The sequence below is a fragment of the Panthera tigris genome, chromosome A2, assembly GCF_018350195.1.
Source record: "Panthera tigris isolate Pti1 chromosome A2, P.tigris_Pti1_mat1.1, whole genome shotgun sequence".
NCBI classification, from domain to species: Eukaryota; Metazoa; Chordata; class Mammalia; order Carnivora; family Felidae; genus Panthera; species Panthera tigris.
In genome coordinates this window covers 15,747,213-15,769,972 of record NC_056661.1, presented here as the reverse complement: position 1 = coordinate 15,769,972, position 22,760 = coordinate 15,747,213, and the positions used below count along the sequence as shown (strand labels likewise).

General features: G+C 57.2%; 1 protein-coding gene across 1 annotated transcript in view; it reads left to right on the top strand.

Annotated features, from left to right (window-relative positions):
- FYCO1 (FYVE and coiled-coil domain autophagy adaptor 1) overlaps positions 1-22,760 on the top strand; it is a 74,241-nt gene that overhangs the window by 24,737 nt on the left and 26,744 nt on the right. The window contains exons 7-14 of the mRNA XM_042978758.1: positions 1,706-1,796; positions 2,964-5,258; positions 6,321-6,413; positions 6,964-7,082; positions 8,986-9,153; positions 12,047-12,196; positions 12,883-13,100; positions 17,066-17,207. Coding sequence (XP_042834692.1) covers positions 1,706-1,796; positions 2,964-5,258; positions 6,321-6,413; positions 6,964-7,082; positions 8,986-9,153; positions 12,047-12,196; positions 12,883-13,100; positions 17,066-17,207 — 3,276 coding nt within the window. The remainder of the gene's footprint in view (positions 1-1,705; positions 1,797-2,963; positions 5,259-6,320; positions 6,414-6,963; positions 7,083-8,985; positions 9,154-12,046; positions 12,197-12,882; positions 13,101-17,065; positions 17,208-22,760) is intronic.

Below are 22,760 nucleotides of genomic sequence, written 5' to 3'. Positions count from 1 at the left end.
CCATTCCTCCTTCTACATTAGTAGCTAGCACCCTATCGTAAGAAAGATCTTTTCCTTCTTCCTCATTCATGTATTGATTGATTGATAGCAGTGTTGACTCGTGGGTTATTTTATTCAGTGGGTTATAGTCTGTCACTGTAATCTTTCATTTTGAAGCTTAAATCATTCCGTATTTGCCCAGTGAGAGCCCCATCAAGCTGGGATTTTGGGGGTTTGGGGTTGTTTTTGTTTTTGGGGGGTATTTTTTTTTTTTTTTTTTTTTGGTTGTTGTCATGTCTGATACTATCTTTGTAGGAAATAAAATCTGCCAGCTCCAAATAAAGCCCCACCCACCGTCAGGCTTTTCTCTTCAATTCCTGCCTAGAAGTAATCACAGCCCTGTAGTCGATGCAGGTCATTCCCAAGTATTCTTGTGTTTCACTGTGTGTGTATCCGTAGATATCTTATATACGTATGGTTTTGTTTTGTATTTATTTTTAAATTTTGCACACACCGAACCGTGAGATAGCCATCCGTTTGCAACTTGCTTTTGTTCATTTCACACGGTTTTAGACACACGGAGTTCTGTAGCTGTAGAGTGGGGTCAACAGGCCACAGCCCACACGGCTTCCCACACTCATTTCCATGTTGTCCACGGCTGCTCTCCTGCAACAGTGGCAGAGTCGAGTTGTTGTGACGGAGACCATAAGGCTTGCAAGTGTGAAATGCGTTCTATGTGGTCCTTCACTAAAAAAGAGATCTCTGACCCATGGTATAGAGTATTCTCTTGTGCAAGTAAACCAGTTTATTTATTTATTTTTTTTTTTATTTTTTTAAGTTTATTCTAAGAGGGAGAGCACGTGCATGAGCGGGGAAGGGGCAGAGAGAGAGGAGGGGGAAAATCCCAAGCAGGCTCTGCACTGTCAGCACAGAGCCCGATGCAGGGATTAAACCCACCAACCGTGAGATCATGACCTGAGCCGAGATCAAGAGTTGGACGCTTAACCGACTGCACCACCTGGGCGCCCCGCAACTAAACCAGTTTATCTGCTTCCCTAGGGATACAGACTTAGGCTAGTTGTACTTTTTTTTTTTTTCCTTTTTTAAATTTTTTTTAACGTTTATTTATTTTTGAGACAGAGAGAGACAGAGCATGAACGGGGGAGGGTCAGAGAGAGGGAGACACAGAATCTGAAACAGGCTCCAGGCTCTGAGCTGTCAGCACAGAGCCCGACGCGGGGCTTGAACTCACGGACCGCGAGATCACGACCCGAGCCGAAGTCGGACGCCCAACCGACTGAGCCACCCAGGCGCCCCAGGCTAGTTGTACTTTTATGACCACTGCAAGGCTGCCTCCAAGCACCATGTCACCTTTGTTTCTCAGATTGATTGCCACTTTTCCCTCACGAGCAGACTATGACAGGAACAGAGGTGTAAGGAAAATTTAAAGCAAAAATTGGGAAGTAATATGTTCATTTCGTTCTTTTTGGGCAGCGGGTGGAGAGGCCTTACATTGAAACTCAGCAGTGGAGTGCAACCGCTGTAGACCCACGTAAATCTGCCCTTTGGCAGAAGCTGATGGGTTTTGCCTTGTTACGCTCTATCTGGGAGGGCACTGCCCCCTCCCACCACTGGGTGCCTTGTGATAACCAAGGCCCCCGGGTGCACGTACGCGCGTGTGTATTTCCTGCTCTGACCCAGGCCTGTCTGCTCTGTGGCCCCACAGGAGGACGCTGGCCGCTGGCTCCTCTGCCTACCTGTGGAGACCCCCCAGCCGAAGCTCCAGCATGAGCAGCTTGGTGAGCAACTACCTGCAGGTAATGCCAGAAAGGCTGGGGACTTCCTCCCTACCGTGTCAGCCAGCGTATGTCCTTGCTGCTTACAATGGGGCGGGGGGAGGGGCTGTTCTCAGACACCTTTTGTTCCAGCCAGAGCAACGTAAACCCTCAGTTATACCCTGTGCTTCCTACAGTCCAGGTTTTTATAACCCAAGAGAATTTAGGCCTCTTGGAGGTTAGATTTTGTTAGAAGCTTTTAAAGTATCTTTTTTTTTTTTTTTTTAATATTTATTTATTTATTTTTGGAAGAGCATGAGCCGGGGAGGGGCAGAGAGAGAGGGAGACAGAATCCGAAGCAGGCTCCAGGCTCCGAGCTGTCAGCACAGAGCCCGACGTGGGGCTCGAACCCACGAACCGTGACATGATAACCTGAGCCGAAGTCGGACGCTTAAACCGACTGAGCCACCCAAGGTGCCCCGAAGCAGTTTGGCACTTGGGTTCAAAGCAGCTGACTGTCCCCCGTGAGTTGTGTGACCCTGGGCAGACCACTCACCCTCTTGAAACCTCAGCTGTCTCATCTAGAAAATGGGGGCATGAAAGTCATCGTAGCTCACGAGGTGATGTTGCGGACTGAGTGACGGAGTGCACGCACAGTGCTTCCGGGCTGGACATAGACCAGTGAGTGCTCAGGCGGTGTTCGTGGGCGGGGTTAATTTTGTTAACTGTGTTAGCAAGTGAATGTATCATAGCTGCATGTAGTTCTATAGGAAAGAGCAGTGCAGTTAAGAACAAGATGTAAAAAATAGGAAAAGCATTAAGACTGGCGAATAAATGGAGCTTTAACTCTGTTTTGTGGTTGAATCACAACAGGAGTTGTAGGTCTGGAGCAGTGGTGGGCAATAATTTGAACGTAACTTAACGAATCTAAGCACCAGTGTCCATTACGCTCCCAAAGCTACGGGAGGCTGGATGGGACACGCGGGTTCCGAGGCCCCGGGCGGAGCTCACGTGTGTGGGGTGTGCCTTTAGGATGCGCCCTGACCTCCTGCAGCTCGTGCTTCCAGCCCTTTGGCTAGCTCGATAGACCAGCCTTACGTCCCGTGATTGCTGTATTTTGGTCTCTGTTCTCATCAAACTCGAGCGCTTTTCCCAGGGGCCGCGTAGCTTCCGTGCCAAAGCCACTTGTGTCCTCTTTCTCCTCCCCAGACTCAGGAGACGGCCTCCAGCTTTGACCTGAGCGGCCCCTTACACAACGAGGCGCTGGAGGGCTTCGACGAGATGCGCCTGGAGCTGGACCAGCTGGAGGTGCGGGAGAAGCAGCTGCAGGAGCAGGTGCACCAGCTGGACACAGAGAACCAGGAGCTGAGGGCGACCGTCAGCCTGCAGGGGGAGCAGCTGCAGACGGAGAGGGAGAGGGGCCGCGCCTCGGCTGAGGACAACGCCCGCCTCACTCGCCTGGTGGCCGAGCTCCAGAAGCAGTGGGAGGTCACCCAGGCCACACAGAGCGCCGTGAAGGAGCTTCAGGAGTGCCTGCGGGCCCTGGAGCGGGGAGTGGCGGAGAAGGAGGAGGATTCCCACTCGGCCCTGCGGCGGCTGGAGGCCGTGCTGCAGCCTCTGGCCCGGGAGCTCGAGGCCGCGTGGGGCTCGCCGGACAGGAAGAACCCGCGGTCGGCAGAGCGGGAGGCAGATTCGGTGCCTGCTCCGGTGCCGGACGCGCCGGGGCGGCGGAAGCCCCTCCCCGGGGACCCGGCGCCGGAGACCCAGGAGCTGGGGGAGAAGCTTCGGGCCCTGGAGAGAGAGCACGCCAAGGTCCAGGAGCTCAGCGGGCAGCAGAGCGCCCAGCTGGCGCAGCTGGCCGAGGAGCTGCGGCTGAAGGAGGAGGCCCGGGCCGGCCTGGAGCACCGGCTGGAGGAGCTGGCCGGGAAGGGGCAGGAGGCCACCCGGCTGCGGCGACAGCTGCACGAGGCCCTCGCCCACCTGAGCTCCCTGGAGGAGGAGCTGGCAGAGGTGAGGCAGGAGGAGCGGCAGCGGCGACGGGAGAAGGAGTTGCTGGAGCAGGAGGCCGGGGCTCTGGCGCGGCAGCTGCGGGTCCTGGAGGCCCAGCTGGCGCAGCTGAGCCAGCACGTGGGTGACCTGGAGGAGCAGAGGCAGCAGCTCGCCCGGGACAGAGACCACCTGAGCCAGAAGGTGGGGGCGCTGGAGCGGCTGGCCGAGCAGCCGGGGCCCCCGGGCGCCACCCCGCGGCAGGCCTCCGGGGGGCCGGAGGAGGGGCAGCGCAGCCCACAGGAGGGCCAGACAGGTGGCCCCGAGACGCCAGGGGGCGGACGGGAGGAGAGGCTCCCGCAGGCCGACGGGGAGCTGAAGAAGGAGCTGCAGAAAGCACTGGAGCGCAACCAGCTCCTCGAGGGCAAGCTGCAGGCCCTGCAGGCCGACTACCAGGCGCTGCAGCAGCGGGAGGCGGCCATCCGGAGCTCCCTGGCCTCCCTGGAGTCTGAGCAGGCCAGCATCCGGCACATGGGAGACCAGATGGAGGCGAGCCTCCTGGCCGTGAGGAAGGCCAAGGAGACCATGAGGGCCCACGCGGCGGAGAAGGAGGCCGCCCTGCGGAGCAAGGAGGCCGAGTGCCAGCAGCTGCAGGAGGCAGTGGGGCAGTGCCGGCAGCGGGCAGAGGCCCAGGAAAGGGAGCTCAAGGCTCTTGAGAGCCAGTGCCAGCGGCAGACCCAGCTGATCGAGACCCTCCGTGCGGAGAAAGGCCAGCAGGGGCTCGGCCCCCCCGAAGGCACCACCCCCCGGGAGCCGGGGGCCCGGCTGGCCCCGAGTCAGGCAGAGCCAGAGGCCCGGCAGGGGGAGGCGGGGGTGTCAGACCTCCAGGCCGAGCTCCAGGCAGCCCTGGGTGACCGGGAGAAGGCCCAGAGCCAGCTGAGTGTGGCCGAGGCCGCTCTGAGGGAGCACAGGGCCCTCGTGCAGCGGCTGCAGGAGCAGAACGAGGCCCTCAAGAAGGCCCGCGGTCGGGAGCCGCCGCAGGGCTCGGGGCACGAAGGGGCGCCGCGGGAGGACAGGGCCGAGGAGGAGCAGTCCCAGGCAGGACACGGCTCCCGGGAAGCCCCGCTGGGACAGGCCGAGCCGCGGGAGCAGCTGCCCGGGGCCAGCGCAGACACAGCCGAGCCCCACGCCCACCGCTGCACTCAGCTCGTGGAGAAACAGCAGGCGGAGGAGGCCCTGGCCCGCGCCGTCCGGGAGCTCCGTGACGCCAGAGAGGCGGCCTCACGGGAGCGGGAGGGCCTGGAGCACCGAGTGGCTGGGCTGCAGCGAGAGAAGGACAGCTTGCAGGAGAGGCTGAAGGTGGCCGAGGAGGCGGCCCGCTCCTTGCCCGGCCTGCAGGCCCAGCTGGCCCAGGCCGAGCAGCGGGCGCAGAGCCTCCAGGAGGCCGCACGCGAGGAGCTCAGCGCTCTCAAGTTCCAGCTGAGCACCGAGATCATGGACCACCAGAGCAGACTGAAGGTAGTCCCGGCCTCGACCCCCGCTGCGGCGGGGCCCGACGGGCCCACGAGAGGATAGGACGCGTCTGCAGCCATGTGGCACGCGACGGCCTAAGAATGTACCGGGCAGCCGGGCAGACATGGCTAGGCCACAGCACCCTTCCCCCGCCCCCCCGCACTGACACTTTAGGGCACGTGTCCAGAGCAACGCCCCAGCCCAGAAGTCTAAACCCAAGGTGGTTGCAGACGGGTTTGGCTCACACGGAGTGGCTTTTTAAAATTAGTAGCCAGCATTTAAAGAGCCAGATGTTTACAAATTCAGTCTGGGGGCTTCCTTTGAAATCTCAGAAGATCTCAGAGACTGTGCCCTCCTTGCCACCCAGCAGCAGTCGCCAGGAGCTGGGTGGTGGCTGCCCCCTTTCAAGGACACACGCACCCTTTGGTGTTTTCCTTACACTCGTTTAGGTACTTGCCCGGCCCCTCTGGGCCTGTGAGTTTGAGACCCTTGCCCTAGCCTCTAGAACCTACTGCAGGCACCAGCACGTCCCGCCTGCGAGCCCTGTCCCTGGGTTTTCTGGCCCTTCACGTGCCATCCTGATGATAGGCGCCGTGGTAAGAAACTGGCTCAGTTAGTTTGTCACAAAGCCCTTGGGATAGACAGCGGGCTCCCACGTGCCTTCGGGACTGCACAGAGAAAAAGGGTTAAGAGTGGCTACGACCCAGGACACGAGCAGGATGGCCGTGGGGTTTGGGCTTCCAGACTTGCTCGTTTGCACCGAGGTCTGTGCTCACTCCCAGACACAGATGTGCCTCCCGCGCTGTGTCACCCATCCTGTGCTGCTCCGTGTGGCTCATGGGGCACTTTTCTTCTTCCAGAAATTAAACCCTAAGTTTGAGGACCAAACTCAGTTTCTTAGTAAGCTTGAAAGGATGTTGTCACCAGTGAAGCCCAAAGCTTACTGAGTTTGGTGCAGAAGAGAGGGGTAGCTTGTTTTTACCCATTCAGGGGAATGGGGCTGCGGGGGGGGGGGGGTCTCCGTATGTCAGGACCCCACTTTGACGACCCTTCTCCCATCATCTCCAGGCTGCCAGTGAAGACTGCGGGAGCCTCAGGGCCCAGCTGGAGGAGCGAGGCCGGCAGCTGCAGGCCGCCGAGGAGGCTGCGGAGAGGCTGAAGGTAGGCCCCGGGGAGTGTGCTGACCAGCGGCCCGGGAGCCTGGGGTGCCCACCTCTGCCCGGTCGTTCCCACCCCAGTGTGTGCGCCTGTCAGGGAACAGGGCCCGGCATGCTTTCCACTGGACCTGTTAGGAGGGCCGCCCGCAAGGCTCCCAGTTCCCGAGCCGGAGCTCCCGTCCGTACGGCCCTGTAGGCATCCTGAGTGTGCACCGCAGCCTTCTACCTCCTGGACCCCTGGCTGGAGCTGCCAGCTGTGGTTTCCAGCCAGCCCTATGGAAAGGAAACAGACTGTGCTCCTCAGCCGTCTCTGCAGGCGTCTCTTGAGCCGGTGGTTCTGAACCCAGGGGGAGCCCTGCCCCCAGCCACCCCTCCGAGATTCGGATTCCTGCGGCCCCCCCCAAGCACCCCAACCCCTTGCAATTAATACTCGGGGGCTAGAATTACAAACAGGAGTGTGGTGGGGCGGAGAGCCAGGTCCCTTCCCGGCCTGCCGCGAGGGCTCTTGTTAAGACACTCTTGCTAAGCGTCTTCTCCCCGATGTCCTGTGCCAGGCCACCCGGGCAGAGCTGGGAGAGAAGCTGAACTGCACCAGCAAGCATCTCGCAGAGTGCCAGGCTGCCCTGCGGAAGAAGGACGAGGAGGGGGCTGTCCTGCGCGAGAGCTTGGACAGGTTAGTTACACGGTCCGCCCGCACAGCCAGCGGTGGGGGCTTCGGGGAAGGAGGGCTTTGGTGCAGTCACGTAGAAGCGCGGCCGCTCGCATCGGGTGAAAGAAGACCTTTTCCAAGAAAAGCCACAGGCTCGGAAGGGGCTTTGCCAGAAGCGTACCCCGGAGGGCCGGCGGCGTCCGACAGCACGTAGGTGATGGCAACAGGAGCGCAGGCCAGACCGTTTGGCTCGAGTCTGTTTCCCTGACAACTGCCCCACCAAAGTAGTCGGACAGATAGCTCTGCATCTGGTCTCGTGTTAGGGTACTGGCGTGTGTGTGTGTGTGTGTGTGTGTGTGTGTGTGTGTGTGTGTGCATGCTTCCCCACTACGAGCTGTGACTCGAGCTCTTCCTCGTTTCTTTTGTGAAATGAGAGTCTGCAGGTTGGGGGTTGGGGAAGCCTTCCGGGCACCTGCCGAGGGTGAGTGAGTGTGCCCAGCACCAGGCCGGCTTGTCTTCCTGCAGACTCTTGCCGCTGCGTCTGTGTCTGTCCATGGTGCTGCCACCCTCCATCATGACTGTCTAACCTTGGAGGATGGCCCTACTTGTGCAGCCCCGAGGCCGCCCCGAGCCTCCTCACTTTCAGGCGATGGGGGGCGGGGGGGCTGGGGTTGGGCATCATTTGGTGATGAGGCCAAGCCAGTCCTGCCGGGGATGCTGGGTCCCAGTTACCCGGGTGCCCCCAGCGAAGACTGGCACCCGGCATTGTCCTGAGGCTTTCCATTCTCTGCCCGTCCCTCATCGCCTCCCACCGCCCGGCTTCTGAGGTGGGCCCAGGCCCAGCGTGAGATCTAGAGCACGCTGGGTGTTCAGTAACCCGGATGTACATCTCTTCCCATCTGACTCCTCCAGAGTTCAGACCCCGTAGGGCTCCTGCTGCCCAGTCGTGTTCACGCGGTAATAAAAGTAGCAAGAACCTCCTAAGTTGGTGGCATTAAAAAAAAAAAAAAAAATGCATGTTTGTAAGATCTCAGAGTAGTTGTTTTAGCTGCTCAATGTCGCATAATCCGCCTGCCCAGGATTGGATTTTACTTTACTCATCGGGTGCACGCCCACGGGGTCATTTTGGTGGACGGTGTCTAGTAAACCACTTCCCGACAGCTTTATACTGGGCGTGGGAAGACTGGATTAGATAGAGATTAATTAGTCTCTGCAGAGCCCTCTGTCTCGTGGAGCTTCTGTGAATGCCTTGCCAGGCCTGGGGGTTTGTAGCACATCCCTGGGAAACCACTGCCCTCGGGGCCAGGTGAGCCGCGGGTGGTGTGGGCAGGGCCAGGAGGACCATGATTTGGCACCACGGAGACGAGGGGACAGAGCTCCTGAGGCCTCCGGGCCGTCGGGTCAGCACCTGGCATTGCCCGTCGAGTGCCCACTGTGTGCCCAGCACCCGCCCCGTGCACAGAGCCCCAAAGACACCTGGGAGACGGGTCCTCGTCCGCGTGGTCACCTCCAGGGAGCTACTCCTGTGTTCTTTCTGTCCCGACTCTGTTTTCCTCTTGCAAACCTCCCCAGCCCATGAACCATACCCGTGGGGCTTCTCTCATAACCTCAGTGCGGCCTGAAAACCAATTGGGTGGAGTTAACTCAGCTGAGGTGCTCCCAGCAGCCTGAGGTCACCTGCCCTCCCCGAATGTCCACTGTATTGGCTGCAGGGGCTCGTGTGTGAAGAGTCTGGGTGTGCGAGGGGGGTTTTGAAGGCCAGGAGGGTACGTAACCTGCTAGCGGGTGGTACCAAGGGGCGCCCCCACCGTGAGGGGGAAAGGCTGGGAGGATGGTGGGAGCCTTCGTTAGAGGGCTGGGTTAGCCCAGAGGCCTGGGGGAAGCCGGAAGTAGGAGCCACTCAGTAAACTCCCCACCCCTCCACCAGGACCCAGAAGGAACTCGAAAAGGCCACGACAAAAATCCAGGAGTATTACAACAGACTCTGCCAGGAGGTGACGAACCGGGAGAAGAATGACCAGAAGATGCTCGCGGACCTGGATGACCTGAATAGAACCAAGCAGTACCTGGAGGAGAGGCTGATCGAGCTGCTCAGGTGAGAGCGTGGGGCGAGCAGCTGTCTGCCCCTCCCTCCCCCGCCCCGAGCTGGGTTTCTCTGTAAAGAAAGGTAGCCGTTCTTGAAAGGTCTGTTCGCGGGAAGGGGGCCCGTGTCCGTCTGTGCTGTGTTGTTAAGGCCTCCCACACGGACAGGGGCTGCTTGGGCCCTCGGCAGCCTCGTACGAGCGGATTTCACCGTTCCCACCAGGGCTCAGCTGAGTCTGTGTTGTCACACTGCCGGGGAATCATTTTTCAAATCTCTGTGCGCGTAGCCACGAGAGTGACGGCAAGTGCCGTCTCGTATCCTGAGGAATCTCTCCATCCCCTTGCCCCTCTTTCACGAGCCCTTTTCCCCTTATCCTCCGTCCCACCTTTCCCCAGTGCCGGGCCTCCCAACCCGTACACCTGCAGGTGGCATCGCAAGTGTGTGAGCCGGGCCGGCTGGGCCCTCGGAACCCGGAGGACACACGTGCTCTGCTCCTGCCGCTTGGTGCCGCACAGGCATCGGGCCCGGCTTGCCACATCGCCTCCCCTCTGAAGAAAAGGTGCAAGCCCGGACTTTCACGTGAAACTGGCCTGACTTTTCAAGTTGGCAAGAGTGGTTCAAAACGTTTTTTTTTTCTTGTTTATATTTTTCTGTTTTCTTAAGTTTATTTACTTATGTTGAGAGACAGAAAGGGAGAGACCGCACGAGCTGGGGAGGGGCAGAGAGAGGGAGAGAGAATCTCAAGCAGGCCCCACGCTATCAGCGCAGAGCCCGACGGGGGGCCTGATCTCACGAACCACAAGATCATGACCTGAGCCGAAACCAAGAGTCAGAAGACGCTCAACCAACTGGGACACCCAGGCGCCCCTAAAGTCTTAACTTTCTCATATGGAAATTTGCAGATGTACAGCAACAGGCCAGCACAGTGCACCCCAAGTACCTGCCCCCCGCTTCAGCGTCCTTCACCTCGCGGCCAGTCTTGTTTCATCCAGAGACCCGCCGTGTCCCTCACCCCCCCCAGATTATTTTGATGCAGATTCCAGATATATTATTTCATCTCCAAATGTTTCAGTACGTGCTTCTCTTAAGACAAGGACTCTCCATTTTGTGCCACCACGGTGTCATCGCCGTGCTTAAAGATTAACCGTGGTTCCCAATATCATTAAGCATCTAGTCAGTTTCGTGTTTTTCCTATTGTTTTTTCCTTACATTTTTTTCTAATGAGGATCTGGATCCATACGTTGCATGGCGAGATGTTAGATCTCTCTTGCTTAGTCTGATTTGGCCACTGTGTCTCTAACTTTTTCTTCACAATTTACTTTTGAGGAAGCTAGGTCTTTCGTCCGGTAGAGTTTCCCACAGCCTGGATTTTGCCAGTTGTGTCTCCATGGCACCACGTAACATGTTCTCCCAATCTTTGTTATTTCTTGTGAATTGTTAGCCGAAACCAGAGCCGTGGTTCTCTACCCTACGTGCACATTACAGTCCCTAGGGGAGCTGTTAAAATGATACCCACGTCCAGACCCTACCCAGTCCAACCAAACTGGAATTTCTGGGAGCAGGGCCCAGGGATCAGTGAGCCAGAGTGGAGAACCACTGCTCTACTAGAGGCTGGCTCAGACCCAGATTCAAAATGTTCTCTCAAGAACGCCTCATAGAATTGGTTTATAGTTTGGGTCTTTTCCTTCAGGAGCCCACGTAAGATCTGATTAGCCCATTCTTTGCGATGTTCGCAGCCTAAAAGCACTGCCTAAATCTGCCAATTCATTTGGGGTTGCAAAATGGTGACACTAAATTCCACCTGATCTGGAAGTGTAAAACCTCTGCCCACATATCATCGATTTGCAGATTTGGGACTCAGGGTACTTACGACCTGTGAGCTCAGACATGTTCTTGAGGCGTGTGATGGAGAAGCCCGAGTCCTGACTGCGTTCCTGCATTTCAGGGAGTGGGTCCCTGGCCTCCTGGGGACAGAAGGGATGGGCTGTGGACCTGCGGGGAGGGTGATGCTGGTCCAGGGCATGAGTCTTCCTGCTTCCTGACTACAGCAGGCACCTGAAGAACCTGTCAGTTGCATGCCCTGGCTTTTGTATTTAAGGGGAGAGTCTGTGGCCTTGGAGTCCATTTCTGGTGGTGGCATCAGTTTGTCACCGGACCTCGGTGGCTCTAGTGTTACTCTTTGGGACTCAGGTGTTGTCAGGGCTGCCTTGACCTTGGGATGGTGGCCGGGGTTCCATCTAGGAAAGAATGAAACCTTCCCAGGTCAGAAGCTGTAATAGCAGCAACACGGAAACCTCTGTGCGCATCTGCCCTGTGTGTCAGGCATGTTCTGACACCTGCCAGACCTTTCTGGAAAGCCTCCCTGTGCTTCCGGTCTTGCTTCCCGGAGCGCATAGCATCTCCCTGAGGAGTGAGGGAAAGTAACATCCCATCAGGCTTTCCGGCGAGGACGCCTTTCATCTCCAACGATTACTTGTTACTTGAGCAGACCATAAACACATAAGGGTTTCTGAATACATGTATGATTCGTGTGGGCAGTACATTCGAGGTCCTTGGGCTCGGAGCACGCCGTGTGTCCTATAATTATGACAGCCTGTTACACCTTAAACTCCAGGTGACCGTGTACAGCATCGTTTAGATCCCTGAGCAGTGTGTGGCCCGTGCGGGTGCTGGCAGCTCTTTGCGGCCGCCGGCACCCCGTACGTGCATCACGGTCCCCTCTGCCCGCACACACGTGCCGTCAGCTGAGTCTGGGACCGATGCAGGGGACAGACGAGTGTTTCCAAGTGGAGTGAATCTTCCTTCCACGTCTTGGGAAATTTGCACTCGGTCTTCGGACGTGATTCCGGGATCACCCTGCTGTTGTCATGGATTCCTCTCTGATTCTGATGTGGCTCTGTCCCAGGGACAAGGATGCTCTCTGGCAAAAGTCAGACGCCCTGGAGTTCCAGCAGAAGCTCAGCGCTGAGGAGAGGTGGCTCGGGGACGCGGAGGCCAGCCACTGTCACGACTGCAAGCGGGAGTTCAGCTGGATGGTGCGGAGGCACCACTGCAGGTCAGCGGGCGGGGCGCAGGCGCCGCTGTGTGTCTGGGAGGAGCACGTGGCCATCCGGTCTTTGCGGAGCCAGGTGTGGGTCCTGGCGGGCTGTGCAGGGATCCCTGAAGGGGGCAGAGGTCGGGTGCAGGGGTGCGGGCAGAGTCAAGGGGACCCACCCGGCTGTGGAGCAGCCAGAGAGCGGCAGCCGTCGGCCTCCCTCAGGCTGCGGGGACCAGAGGGAAGGCTGCGTTCCTGGAGCCCAGGGAGACGGGGGGCTGAGGCTTTGCTGGGAGAACACAGACGGCAAAGACCCTCCTAGGGCCCGAGGAAGGGTAGGCAGAGTTATTCCTATAAATCTCAGTGGGGGCCAAGGCAGATAGAAAGTCATCAGCACGGCCCCGGGTGGGTCTGTGGCCCCTCAGAGCCTCTGAACCCCCACGTCAGTGTGTCCCAGAAGGCGGGCTCGACCACGTACCCTATCCCCTGCCTCCCGGCACCTGGGGAAATAAAACGTCGCCTCCCGGTGGGCTTGTCAGGATGGCTTCAGTCGGCATCTCACCAAACTGACCGCGAGGCCACGTTCCTGAGTGGGGGCGGAGCCCCGCCCGAGGAGCCGTGTGGCCTCCAGAGCCCGGTTCTGGTGCCGGGCAGACCGCAAGGCCCGCGGTGCGGCGTCCTCACGGCCCGTGCTTGTTTCACCCCAGGATCTGTGGCCGCATCTTCTGTTACTACTGCTGCAACAACTACGTCCTGACCAAGCACGGCGGCAAGAAGGAGCGCTGCTGCAGGGCCTGCTTCCGCAAGTTCAGTGACGGCCCCGGCTCCCCCGACAGCGCCAGCTCGGGCACCAGCCAGGGAGAGCCCAGCCCTGCGCTGTCGCCGGCCCCAGGCCGAGCCGGGCCCCAGGCCACCGGAGGCCAAGGTCAGGCTCCCGCCCCTGCCCTCCCCGCCCCCGTGTGCTTAGGTGCCCCCCCCCCCGTGGCTGGTCAGCTTAATTCAGTGTTTTCCGGACTCGGGCGTTAGAGAGGCACCAAAAATGTATTGCGCCAATTTGAGACTTTCCGTTTTTATGTAGTTAGGATAGAAAGAGAATTGAAAGGTGAATAACTTTCTCCTGATACGATTCAGCGTTACTTAATGCGAGGTCCGTGTACTTCATAACTCCGTGCGCTACCAGTGGGACGTCCCCCACACCGTGGATAATACTGCCTCCGGAGCCTCAGCCCCAATAACCCCGCCCTCCCAGCGGAGCAGCCACGGGCCCAGAGCTGCGTGGAAATGACCACATCCTTCACCTTCTTCCTGTGGCTCGAGCCACGGCAGGCCGAGGAGGACGCGTTCTCCCGCGCCCTCTCACTGCGCTCGGGGAGAGGAAGTGGGATCCGGTTCCCTCTGCCCCTGCTCCCAGCACAGCCCCGCCGGGCGGGCCAGGCTGCCCTCTCGGCACTGCCCTGGGGATACAGACTAGCAGCGAGGCAGGCCTGACAGGGGCAGGAGCGAGGCTGGGCCCGGCTCAGGCAGCACCGTCTCCCGCGGCTGGTCCCTCTGGGCTCCTCCTTGGCCTCTGCCTGGGCGCAGGTCAGCCAGCCTTCCGAGATCCCGTGAGTTCCCCTCTTGTTTAACTGGACCATCAAGGAGGTTGGCAGGCCCCGTTCCGTATATTGGGTACGAAGAACCACGTCGAGTTGGCAGGATGCACTGTGAACACAGCCTTCCTCAAACAGTATCTTCCTCAAACGCGTTTTTCATTCTTTTTTATCAAGTTTTGGGAGTCCTGTATAGATTCTGGGTAGAACTTGTTTAATAGATCTGTTTCACGGATACCTTTTTCCCAACCAGAAACCCGTCTTTTCACCTTACAAAGAGCGGAAACGTTTTCCAAAACACGGAAGGTTGGAATTCTCATGAAGTCCGATCCATCAATTTTTTTTTTTGCCTTATGGATCAATTTTTTTCTTATCTTTTGGGATCATATCTATCTTTGCTTACCCTAAGGACACAAAGATCTCCTGGTTTGTTTGTTTTTCCTAGAAATTTCACGGTTTTAGGTCTGTGATCCATTCTGAATTGATTTTTGTGTATGCTACAAGCCACATGTAGAGATTCATTTTTTTGCATACGGCTGTCCAGTGTTTCCACCACCATTGGTTAGCAAGTCCATTCTCATAGAACTGCCTTTGCACCATTTTCTAAAATCAATTGCTCTTATGTATGTGGGTCTGTATCCGGACTTTCTGACTCATCCCATGTATCCATGTGCCTTCTCTTTCACCAATACCACACTGTCGAGATCACCATGGTGTTCTAATGAGTCTTCAAATCAGGTAGAGCGGGTCCCCTCTAGTTTTGTTCTTTATCAGAGTGTTGGCTATCCTAGGTGTTTTGCATATCCATGTAAATTTTATTTTATTTCGTTTTAACTTAAACTCCAGTTAGCTGACTAGACGTATAGGCTAGCATTGGTTTCAGGAATAGAATTTAGTGATTCATCAGTTACATATAACACCCAATGCTCATCCCAACAGGTGCCCTCCTTAATGCCCACCACATCCCGCCCCCCCACCTCCCCTCCAGCAACCCTCAGTCTTTCTCTGTCTATAAGAGTCTCTTATGGTCTGCCTCCCTCTGTGTTTTTATTTTTCCTAAGTTCATCTGTTTTGTTTCTTAAATTCCACGGATGAGTGAAATCGTATGATACTTGTCTTTCACTGACTGACTTACTTTGCTTAGCATAACGCACTCGAGTTCCTCCGTGTTGTTGCAGATGGCAAGGTTTCATTCTTTTCGATCGCCGAGTAATACCCCGTCGTATGTGTGTATACACACACGTACACACATACACACATGCATCTTCCCTATCCATTCAGCAGTCGATGGACACTTGGGCTCTTTCCGTAACGTGGCCGTTGTTGGTGGCACTGCTATAAACAGTGGGGTAGATGTGCCCCTTCAAGTCGGCACTCCTATAACCTTTGGATAAATGCCCAGTAGTGTAATTGCCGAGTCATAGGGTAGTTCTGTTTTCAGTTTCTTGAGAAACCTCCATCCTGCAGAGCGGCTGCACCAGCTTGCATTCCCACCAACAGTGCCAGAGGCTTCCCCTTTCTCCGCGTCCTCACCAACAGCTGTCGTTTCCTGAGTTAATTTTTGCCATTCTGACAGGTGTGAGGTGGCATCTGTCTCATTGTGATTTTGATTTGTATTTTCCTGACGGCGAGTGATGGTGAGCATGTTTTTCATGTGTCTGTGAAACTATCTGGATGTCTTCTCTGGCAAAGTGTTTCTTCATGCCTTCTGCCCGTTTCTTCACTGGATTATTTGCTTTTTGGGTGTTGAGTTTGACAAGTTCTTTATAGGTTTTGGATACTCCCCCTTTAGGAGATAGGTCGCTTGCAGATATCTTCTCCCATTCATTCCATCGGTTGCCTCGTTTTGTTGGTTGTTTCCCTCACTGTAGAGAAGCTTTTTATCTTGATGAGGCCTCAATAGTTCATTTTTTGCTTTTGTTTTCCTTGCCGCTGGAGACATGTCTAGTAAGAAGTTGCTGAGGCTGAGGTCAAAGAGGTTGCTGTCTGTTTTGTCCTGTGGGATTTTGATGGTTTCCTGTACCCGTGTAAATTTTAGAATTTAGTTTGTCAGCTTCTACAAGAAATCCTGCTGAAATTTTGACTGAGATGTGCTTTCTAGATCACGTCGAAGAGAATTGACATGTTAACAAAATTGAGTCTTCCAATAAGTGAACATGTATAGCTCTCCACTTGTTTAAGTCTCCTTTGATTGCTCTCAGTGAATCTCCCTCGTTTGGGGCACCTGGTGCTCATTGTCCCTTCCTTTGTCATCCTCCTTCCTTCTCTCTACCAGCCTCAGAAGGTAGATTCAGAAGTGTGACTGGGTCTATGGAAGGAAACCAGTCTCTGGTCTCCTCCTTCAGCCTGTGTCTCAAGCCCCACGTCCTGCTCTTCCTAGAGCATGGCCTGTCCCACTAGCCCTGTGGTGGAACCGGCTGGAAACTTGGAGCTCTCGTGAACTGTTCTTGCTAAACAATCCAGGAATCTCCCCTGCCCTGACTCACAGGCAGGTGTTCCAGTGATGACAGAGGGTGGCACTGTGCCAGAGTCCCGAGGTCACTTGTTTTGATTTCTGACATTTCCTGTCTCCTTGTCTATCTGCGTTTCTTTCTGTCTTTCCTTTTTTTCTATCTTCCCTTCTGTCTGCCTTTCTTTCGCCTCAGGCCTGCCGTCACATTTTCCGTGCTGTATGCAGGAGCGTGCGTGTGGGTAGGTGGCCGGCACAGGAATGTCCATACGGCGTCCCTCCTACTGAGTGGCCTGCAAAGTCAGACACAAGTCCCCCAGTCGGAAGCACAGCGGTCACTGCCACCTCGGGCAGAGGGAGGGTCTTTCCCATCCCCCAGTGGATGGAGATGGAAACACAGGATCCAGACAGAATCTTGGTTTCAAAGGAGGCATAAACAAGTCGTGTCTGTGTCTTCGGGAGCAAGGACTCAGCAGCAGAGAAGTGTGTTTACTTTTCTGTTAGGTTGTTTCCTGATGAGGTTTTGACAGGTTTTTTGTTTGTTTGTTTCTGAATAAGAGGCCTCAGAGAATATGTAAGGGCTTGAATCTCTTTAAGACCCGACTGAGGAGCTTCAGAGCAATCTCTTAATTCATGTGTTCAGCTTCCCTGTAGGCCCCACCGCTTTCTGGAATGTCTCAGCAGCCATTTCTCTCCCATCCAGACAGAGTAGCTGTGGGTTGAGCGGGCACTTAGAGCGTGTCCCGGTGGCCCATCCCGCACAGGTACAGCCCCTCGCCTCCCGGCGTCCCCTCCCCATCCTGTGCGTAACTGCGTGTGTCTCTTCTCTCCCCACCCGCCTCTGTGGCCCAGGTGTAGACGCGGACTGCAGGCCGCCGGACGATGCCGCGTTTGACATCATCACCGATGAGGAGCTGTGCCAGATTCAGGAGTCGGGCTCCTCGCCTGAGACACCCACCGAAACTGACTCCCTCGACCCTAACATGCCCGAACAGTGAGTAGACCTCACCTTTACTTCCTGTGTGCTCACTGGGTGTCGGGCCCTTGTGCCTCCTGATTAAAGGACCAGGAAAGTGAGACTCTGGAAGCAGGATTGGCTGTCTTTGCTTAAGGGAAGGTGCCTCAGAACAGTGCTCGGGACAGTTCTGGAGACTGGAAGTTCCAGGTGAGGGTCCTGGGCTTGCGGACGGCCACCCACCCACTGCCTCTTCACCCGGTTGCCCCGCCGTGCACCCCTCGTGTCTCTCTGTGTCCTGCTGGTCCGTTGGTACTTACTCTCCACCAGTCTTCCCGTTTTTCCAGGCCAGCTGTTTTCCAACCAGGTTTGCGAGGAGAGTTTTGCAAAGGCCAATTTTTAAATAATATGAGGTAACCTCACGAAGTGCCACCATGTTTCCGTGTCAAGAGTTTATGCCAAGGGGACCCACAGGAAAAGGTCAAGCCCCCCACCCCCCACGGCAGCCCTGCTCAGCGTCTCTCAGCCCCTGGTATCGGGCTTAGATGCGGTTTCTACAGCAAAGCACAGACTGCTCAAAAGCCAAGAAAGAATTTACATGGCCCCCCCGGGTCCAGGCATTTCTCGACCCACTTTCCCTCCAGTTAGGGAGTTTCGTGATGCACCTGGCCAATACCCACATTCACATCTCTGTCCCTCTCTTCCTGCCCAGGACTCAGAGGAGGGCTAGGATTAATCAGCCAGGATTTCTGCCGTGCAGGAGATGTATTGAATCCTCACGGAGCACTCAGTGCAAGAAATTTTAGGCTTACGTGTATCCCTCCACACTCCCCTCTGACTAGAGGGTGACCAAACGCTCGTGTTGTAGCCTGATGGAGAGAGCCCACAGGATCACCCAGCCCATCAGCCCCTGTGCAGTGCTGCTTCCGGGGTTTTGGGCCTTGCCTTTCCCTTCCTGGAACCCCCGCCTCCTGAAGTGCCCCTGACCCCATAGCCTGCAGTGTTCTCCCAAGGGCACTGAGCCACGGAGCCGCCATCACCTGGCAACTGTACTCCCCGCCAGGTGGGTAGGTGGTGAGGTGAGCAGGACTGGGGCCTCCAGACCTGGGAGGACGGCCTTTGGCTGTCGCCTGCAGGAGAGAGTGACCCCCTGCAGCTCCCTCTTTCCCTCGCCCCTCACCTTCCCCTTTGCCAGTAAGAACAGAAACAGAAGGCACTCTGACCGCTGACAAATACCTGTGTTTCGGTCCCGGGAAATCGGGAAGTGTCCCAGGGAAAGGAAACCACCAGTGCGCTGGCCTGCGGCCCCTAGGGTGGATCTGGGCCTGGCAGTCGGGAGCCTGCGGTCCCTGCGGCCTCTGCTACTCAGCTAAGGGCCTGCACCCTCACACGCCATCTCTGTGCATCAGAGAAGACCCAAGTGTCTCTGGTAGCTTTGTCGTACGTTCTTTTTCTTCCTAAGACCGATCAGAAACGCCAGGACCCTGAAAAAGTGCAGGCGGTAAGCCTGGATTTGCGTAAGCCTCCCTGATGGAACACTTCGAGAAAGAAATCAGCAAGTCCAAAGTAAGAAGTGTTCCGGAAGGGATTGAACACCGGGTGGGTCCAAATCCACAGAGGAAAGAAGGCTGCTTGGAAGCCATGTTGTCGAAAGCCACTCTGCCGGGCACCTTCCTGTGCCGGCCGCCTCTGTGCGTGGCCTCGCTCGGTCCCTGCCCAGCCCTCTGAGGCTTAGGGATTACGGTCCTCATTTTACAGGTAAAGCTGCTGAAGCCTCGGGAGGCCAGATAAGCCACTCCAGGGCACGGGGTTGTAAGTGTCAGCACTAGGCTTTGAGCCCAGAACCCCTCCCTCCGTCCACAGGCTTGAGGTTCATTCCAAAGAGTTCATTTCTCTTCTCAGGGCCCCACTTCCCCATGTACACATCAGAAGCCTGTGCTCTGCCTCCCGCCCTGCAACGTATACACATTCTGCGGGCAATGAAGTTGTCTGCCTCGCCCTTCCTGGCAGTGAGGGGACAGGCAGAGGTCCCCACACCCCTGAGCAGCCTCCCACTGGCCCCCACTGATGAGAAACAGAAGCACAACCCCTTCCCTGGGGAGAAAAGATGGCGTTCTTCAGAGCCCTCCAGACAAGCCTATCCGCACCCGCTCCCCACGCTCAGCCGAGCTCCCCCTCGGCCTTCTCCAGGGACCAGGTGTCCTTCTGTGCTCGGCACCGAGGGGGCAGGCGGAGATGGAGGGAAAGCTCTCATCAGCCCGTCACAGGGCTGGGCCTTGGGTCTCTCGGCCTCCGCTCTGCCTCCATCCCGGCCTGGCCTCCCCTTCTGGTCACGAGACGAACAGGCCATACGGCCGTGAAGAGCTTGATCTCCAGAATCCGACACCTGGTCGGAGCGTAAGCTGCCACCTCCAGGTTCCGTGGGCTGGGGTACCGCAGCCTCCCGAACTCAGTGCCCTCCCCTAGGAGAGATGGGGACCGTCCCCCTCTGGGACCGGCAGGAAGATTCGATGAGAAGGGTGCGTGTAAAGCGCCGAGCCTGGTGCCTGGCACCTGGGAGGCCTCCCGTGGAGGCGCCTCGTTTCTGTGATGTCCCGCGTGCGTTGTGATGCCAGGCGCTGAGCCGGGCCCGTCTCCTGCTTGCGCCTGGTACCCCAGTATTTCTCCAAGGAAAAACCTCTCCCAGTGCCCAGTGACACTGAGCTAAAGTCGTCGAGACTGTCCCTGACCCTCGGGGCACCTTTGCCAGTAATTGCTTTGTAACTAACTGGTACTTCCCGGTCAGAGTGCTTTGCTGGGGGGCTGGGGTCGGTTGATCACTGGCCGGGAGATGGGACGCCTGTATCTCAGACACAAAACGAGAATAGGATACGGTAGTGACCGTGAAGGCAAAAAGCCACCTTGTGCTCGGGTTAGCCCAGCGTTCTCCCCCTTCGTGAGGAGGACGGAGCTGGCCGGTACCTTGAGCGCATCCGCTGCAGGAAACCTCTGTTGGCCAACACTTGGGGGCAGAGAAAGAGGCTGTTCACCGGAGTCCTAGCCCTGGCTGTGCCGGGTGAGCTTTGGCGGGTCTTAATCTCTCTGAACTAGTTTACTCACCTGAAGCATGGGGACGAGCACGCCAGGCCTCGTGCGGCTCGGTGTTGGGAGTCCCCACGGACCGTGGAGGACCGGGCGCATGAAAGAGGCACCGCCTGGGGGGCCCCTTGGGGGAGGAGGTCAGAGCGACCACTCCCTCCACTCCTGGACCCCGCCGGCAGGGGAGGCTTCAGCCGTTCTCTCCCGCAGCACCAATGCCTCCGTCCGGAATGCTCACTGAGATCACCTGGGCTTCTGGCTCCCGGACGGCCCCTGGAATCGGGGTCACCCCATGTTCACGTTCACCACCCGTCTGTGCGGCCACGCGGGACCGCTAACAGCCCTGAAGTGTCGGGGACATGGCGAGGGAGTAGCTTGCCCGCGGACCCCGAGGCCGCGCTCGAGGCAGCCTGGCCCACCCTTCTACAGCCCCCGCTCCCACCTGCGCCCCATCGCGTGCTGCTGCGTGTGAGCAGTCAGGGGAGGAGCAGAGCAGGACCGAGGCCGGGAACTTGCTCCCCGTGGGGCTGTCGTGTGGACAGAACGAAGTCACGTCGCCAAAGGCCTCCGCTCCCGACGCGGGCTGTGCCGGCCTCTGTTGCCAGCACTGCTCTGTACCCAGGGGAGGGCTGGGAAGAGTCCCGACTCTCAGGCGTAGCAGATGAGAGTCCAGAGGAGTATAGGGCCAGTGAGTGAGAACACACAGAAGGTAAAGGAAGATTCTGCTGCTGTGCCATTCCTGGGTTTTCCTAAGCCTTAGAAGGACGCACGCAGCCTTTTTGCGGGGAGCCTGGAGAGAGGGCATATAACCCAGGCCTGGGGCGGGGCGCGGCCCGACGGGTGCCTGGTCTGGTTTGCCTCAGCCCGGCAGGCACCTGGTTGGGGAGAGCCCAGCGGCCCCGTTGCCTCGGCCAGGCAGCCCCCAGCTTGGCCCCCACGGTGCGCCATCCGGGCCTCACGGGCACTCCTGGAGGGAGGGCCGCCCTCAGCCGATGGTGCGGATGGTGAACTGGGCCCTAGGAGGCCGAGCACTTCATCCCGGGACGCACAGGGCCGGAGCCCTGCTCTGCCCGTCACGCCGCACGGCTGCGGGGCCCCCGGTCACGGCTTCTTCACGTCCTCCTTTCCAGGCAGGGCCTCCGTCTCTCGTTCTGGGGAAGTGAGGGGCCGGGGGCCCCTCCATCAGAAGTGCTAACCCTTGAGATGAACGCACAAAGGAGGGGGGCATGTGAAACTCCCCGCTTTGAAGCCAGTTTGTACTTTTTGTTTTTTTTCCTGCTGCTTTTTTTTTTTTTTTTTTTTGTATTTGAAGCCAATTTAAAGAAGATAAAAGTCAGGCTTGTCACCATAGAAAGGGCAGAGTTTGCCGTGCAAGGAAGCGCTCAGTCCACAGGGCCTGTGTCCCGTGAGGCTGCCGTCCTCCAGGGTGCATTTAGGCACGAGTGTGAGACGGTACGGGGGTCACGTGGGCCTGCGAGGCCCGGCCTGTGCACAGCTGGACCAGGGTGCGTGCGACATGCCAGGCGCCCTTCCCGCGCCCTGCCAACCTGCACGGGACAGACCTGCGGCCTCCGTGTGTCACTAGGTCTTGAGCTGTCACTGCCGTCTTTGGGGCCCTCCCACCCCCGAGTGCCCCCTGTGCTAACGGTTCTGTATGCACTGTCCCAAGTCCCCCCCCCCACCCCCCAGCCCCCAGAGGCGGGGGCTGTTATGGCCCATGTCTCACCAAAACAAAAGAGGCTGAGAGATTGCCAGCTGATCATGCTCACCAGTGAGCACCGGAGCTAGGGCTCCACGCCAGCCCCGTAGCCGCACCGCTCAGCGGGGTCGGACCCACCGCCCTGCCTGTGCGCTCGCTCGCTCGCTCGCTCGCTCTCTCACCGTAGGTGATTGGTCCTCTCCAGTTTGGTGAGTGGTTTTGCGAAGCATGAGCCAGAAAGGCAACTTTAAGCCGATAGAGCAGATGGCTACAAGGATCTAATCTAAAAACCACACACAAGCGTCTGCCATTTAGAACTGCTTCATCGTGTGACCATGTTACGGAGGTGACACGAGCGTACCTCACATTTTGGGCAGGAGGTTGAAAGCCACGGTGAAAGCATTATCACTGGTGTGTTCCATTTCCTTGATCGGGCCGCGCCCTCAAAGTTCACAATTTTAACTGCTTTCCCAATGCTCTGAGCCCACAAGTAATCACCTCCAGTATGTGCCAAGCATACGGTAAAGTAAAACGTGCCTGGGGATAAACATAGCTTGGAGACTTTAAAAGGGTTTTATTTTGCAGCCACGAAAGACATATGCCATTTGATATGCATGTGTTTGTATCCTACATACACTGATACATGATTTATCTGCATGTGAGCATGTCGGGCATTGGACAGCTTAGTTTTTAAATGAGCAAACCCACCCAAGAATCCGATTCAGAACTGCTGCTTAGATCCATGATGGTCGTAAACTCTGCTTTGCACGTTCTCCTAGCATCCTGTGGACCGCTGGGACCTCAGCTGAGTAATT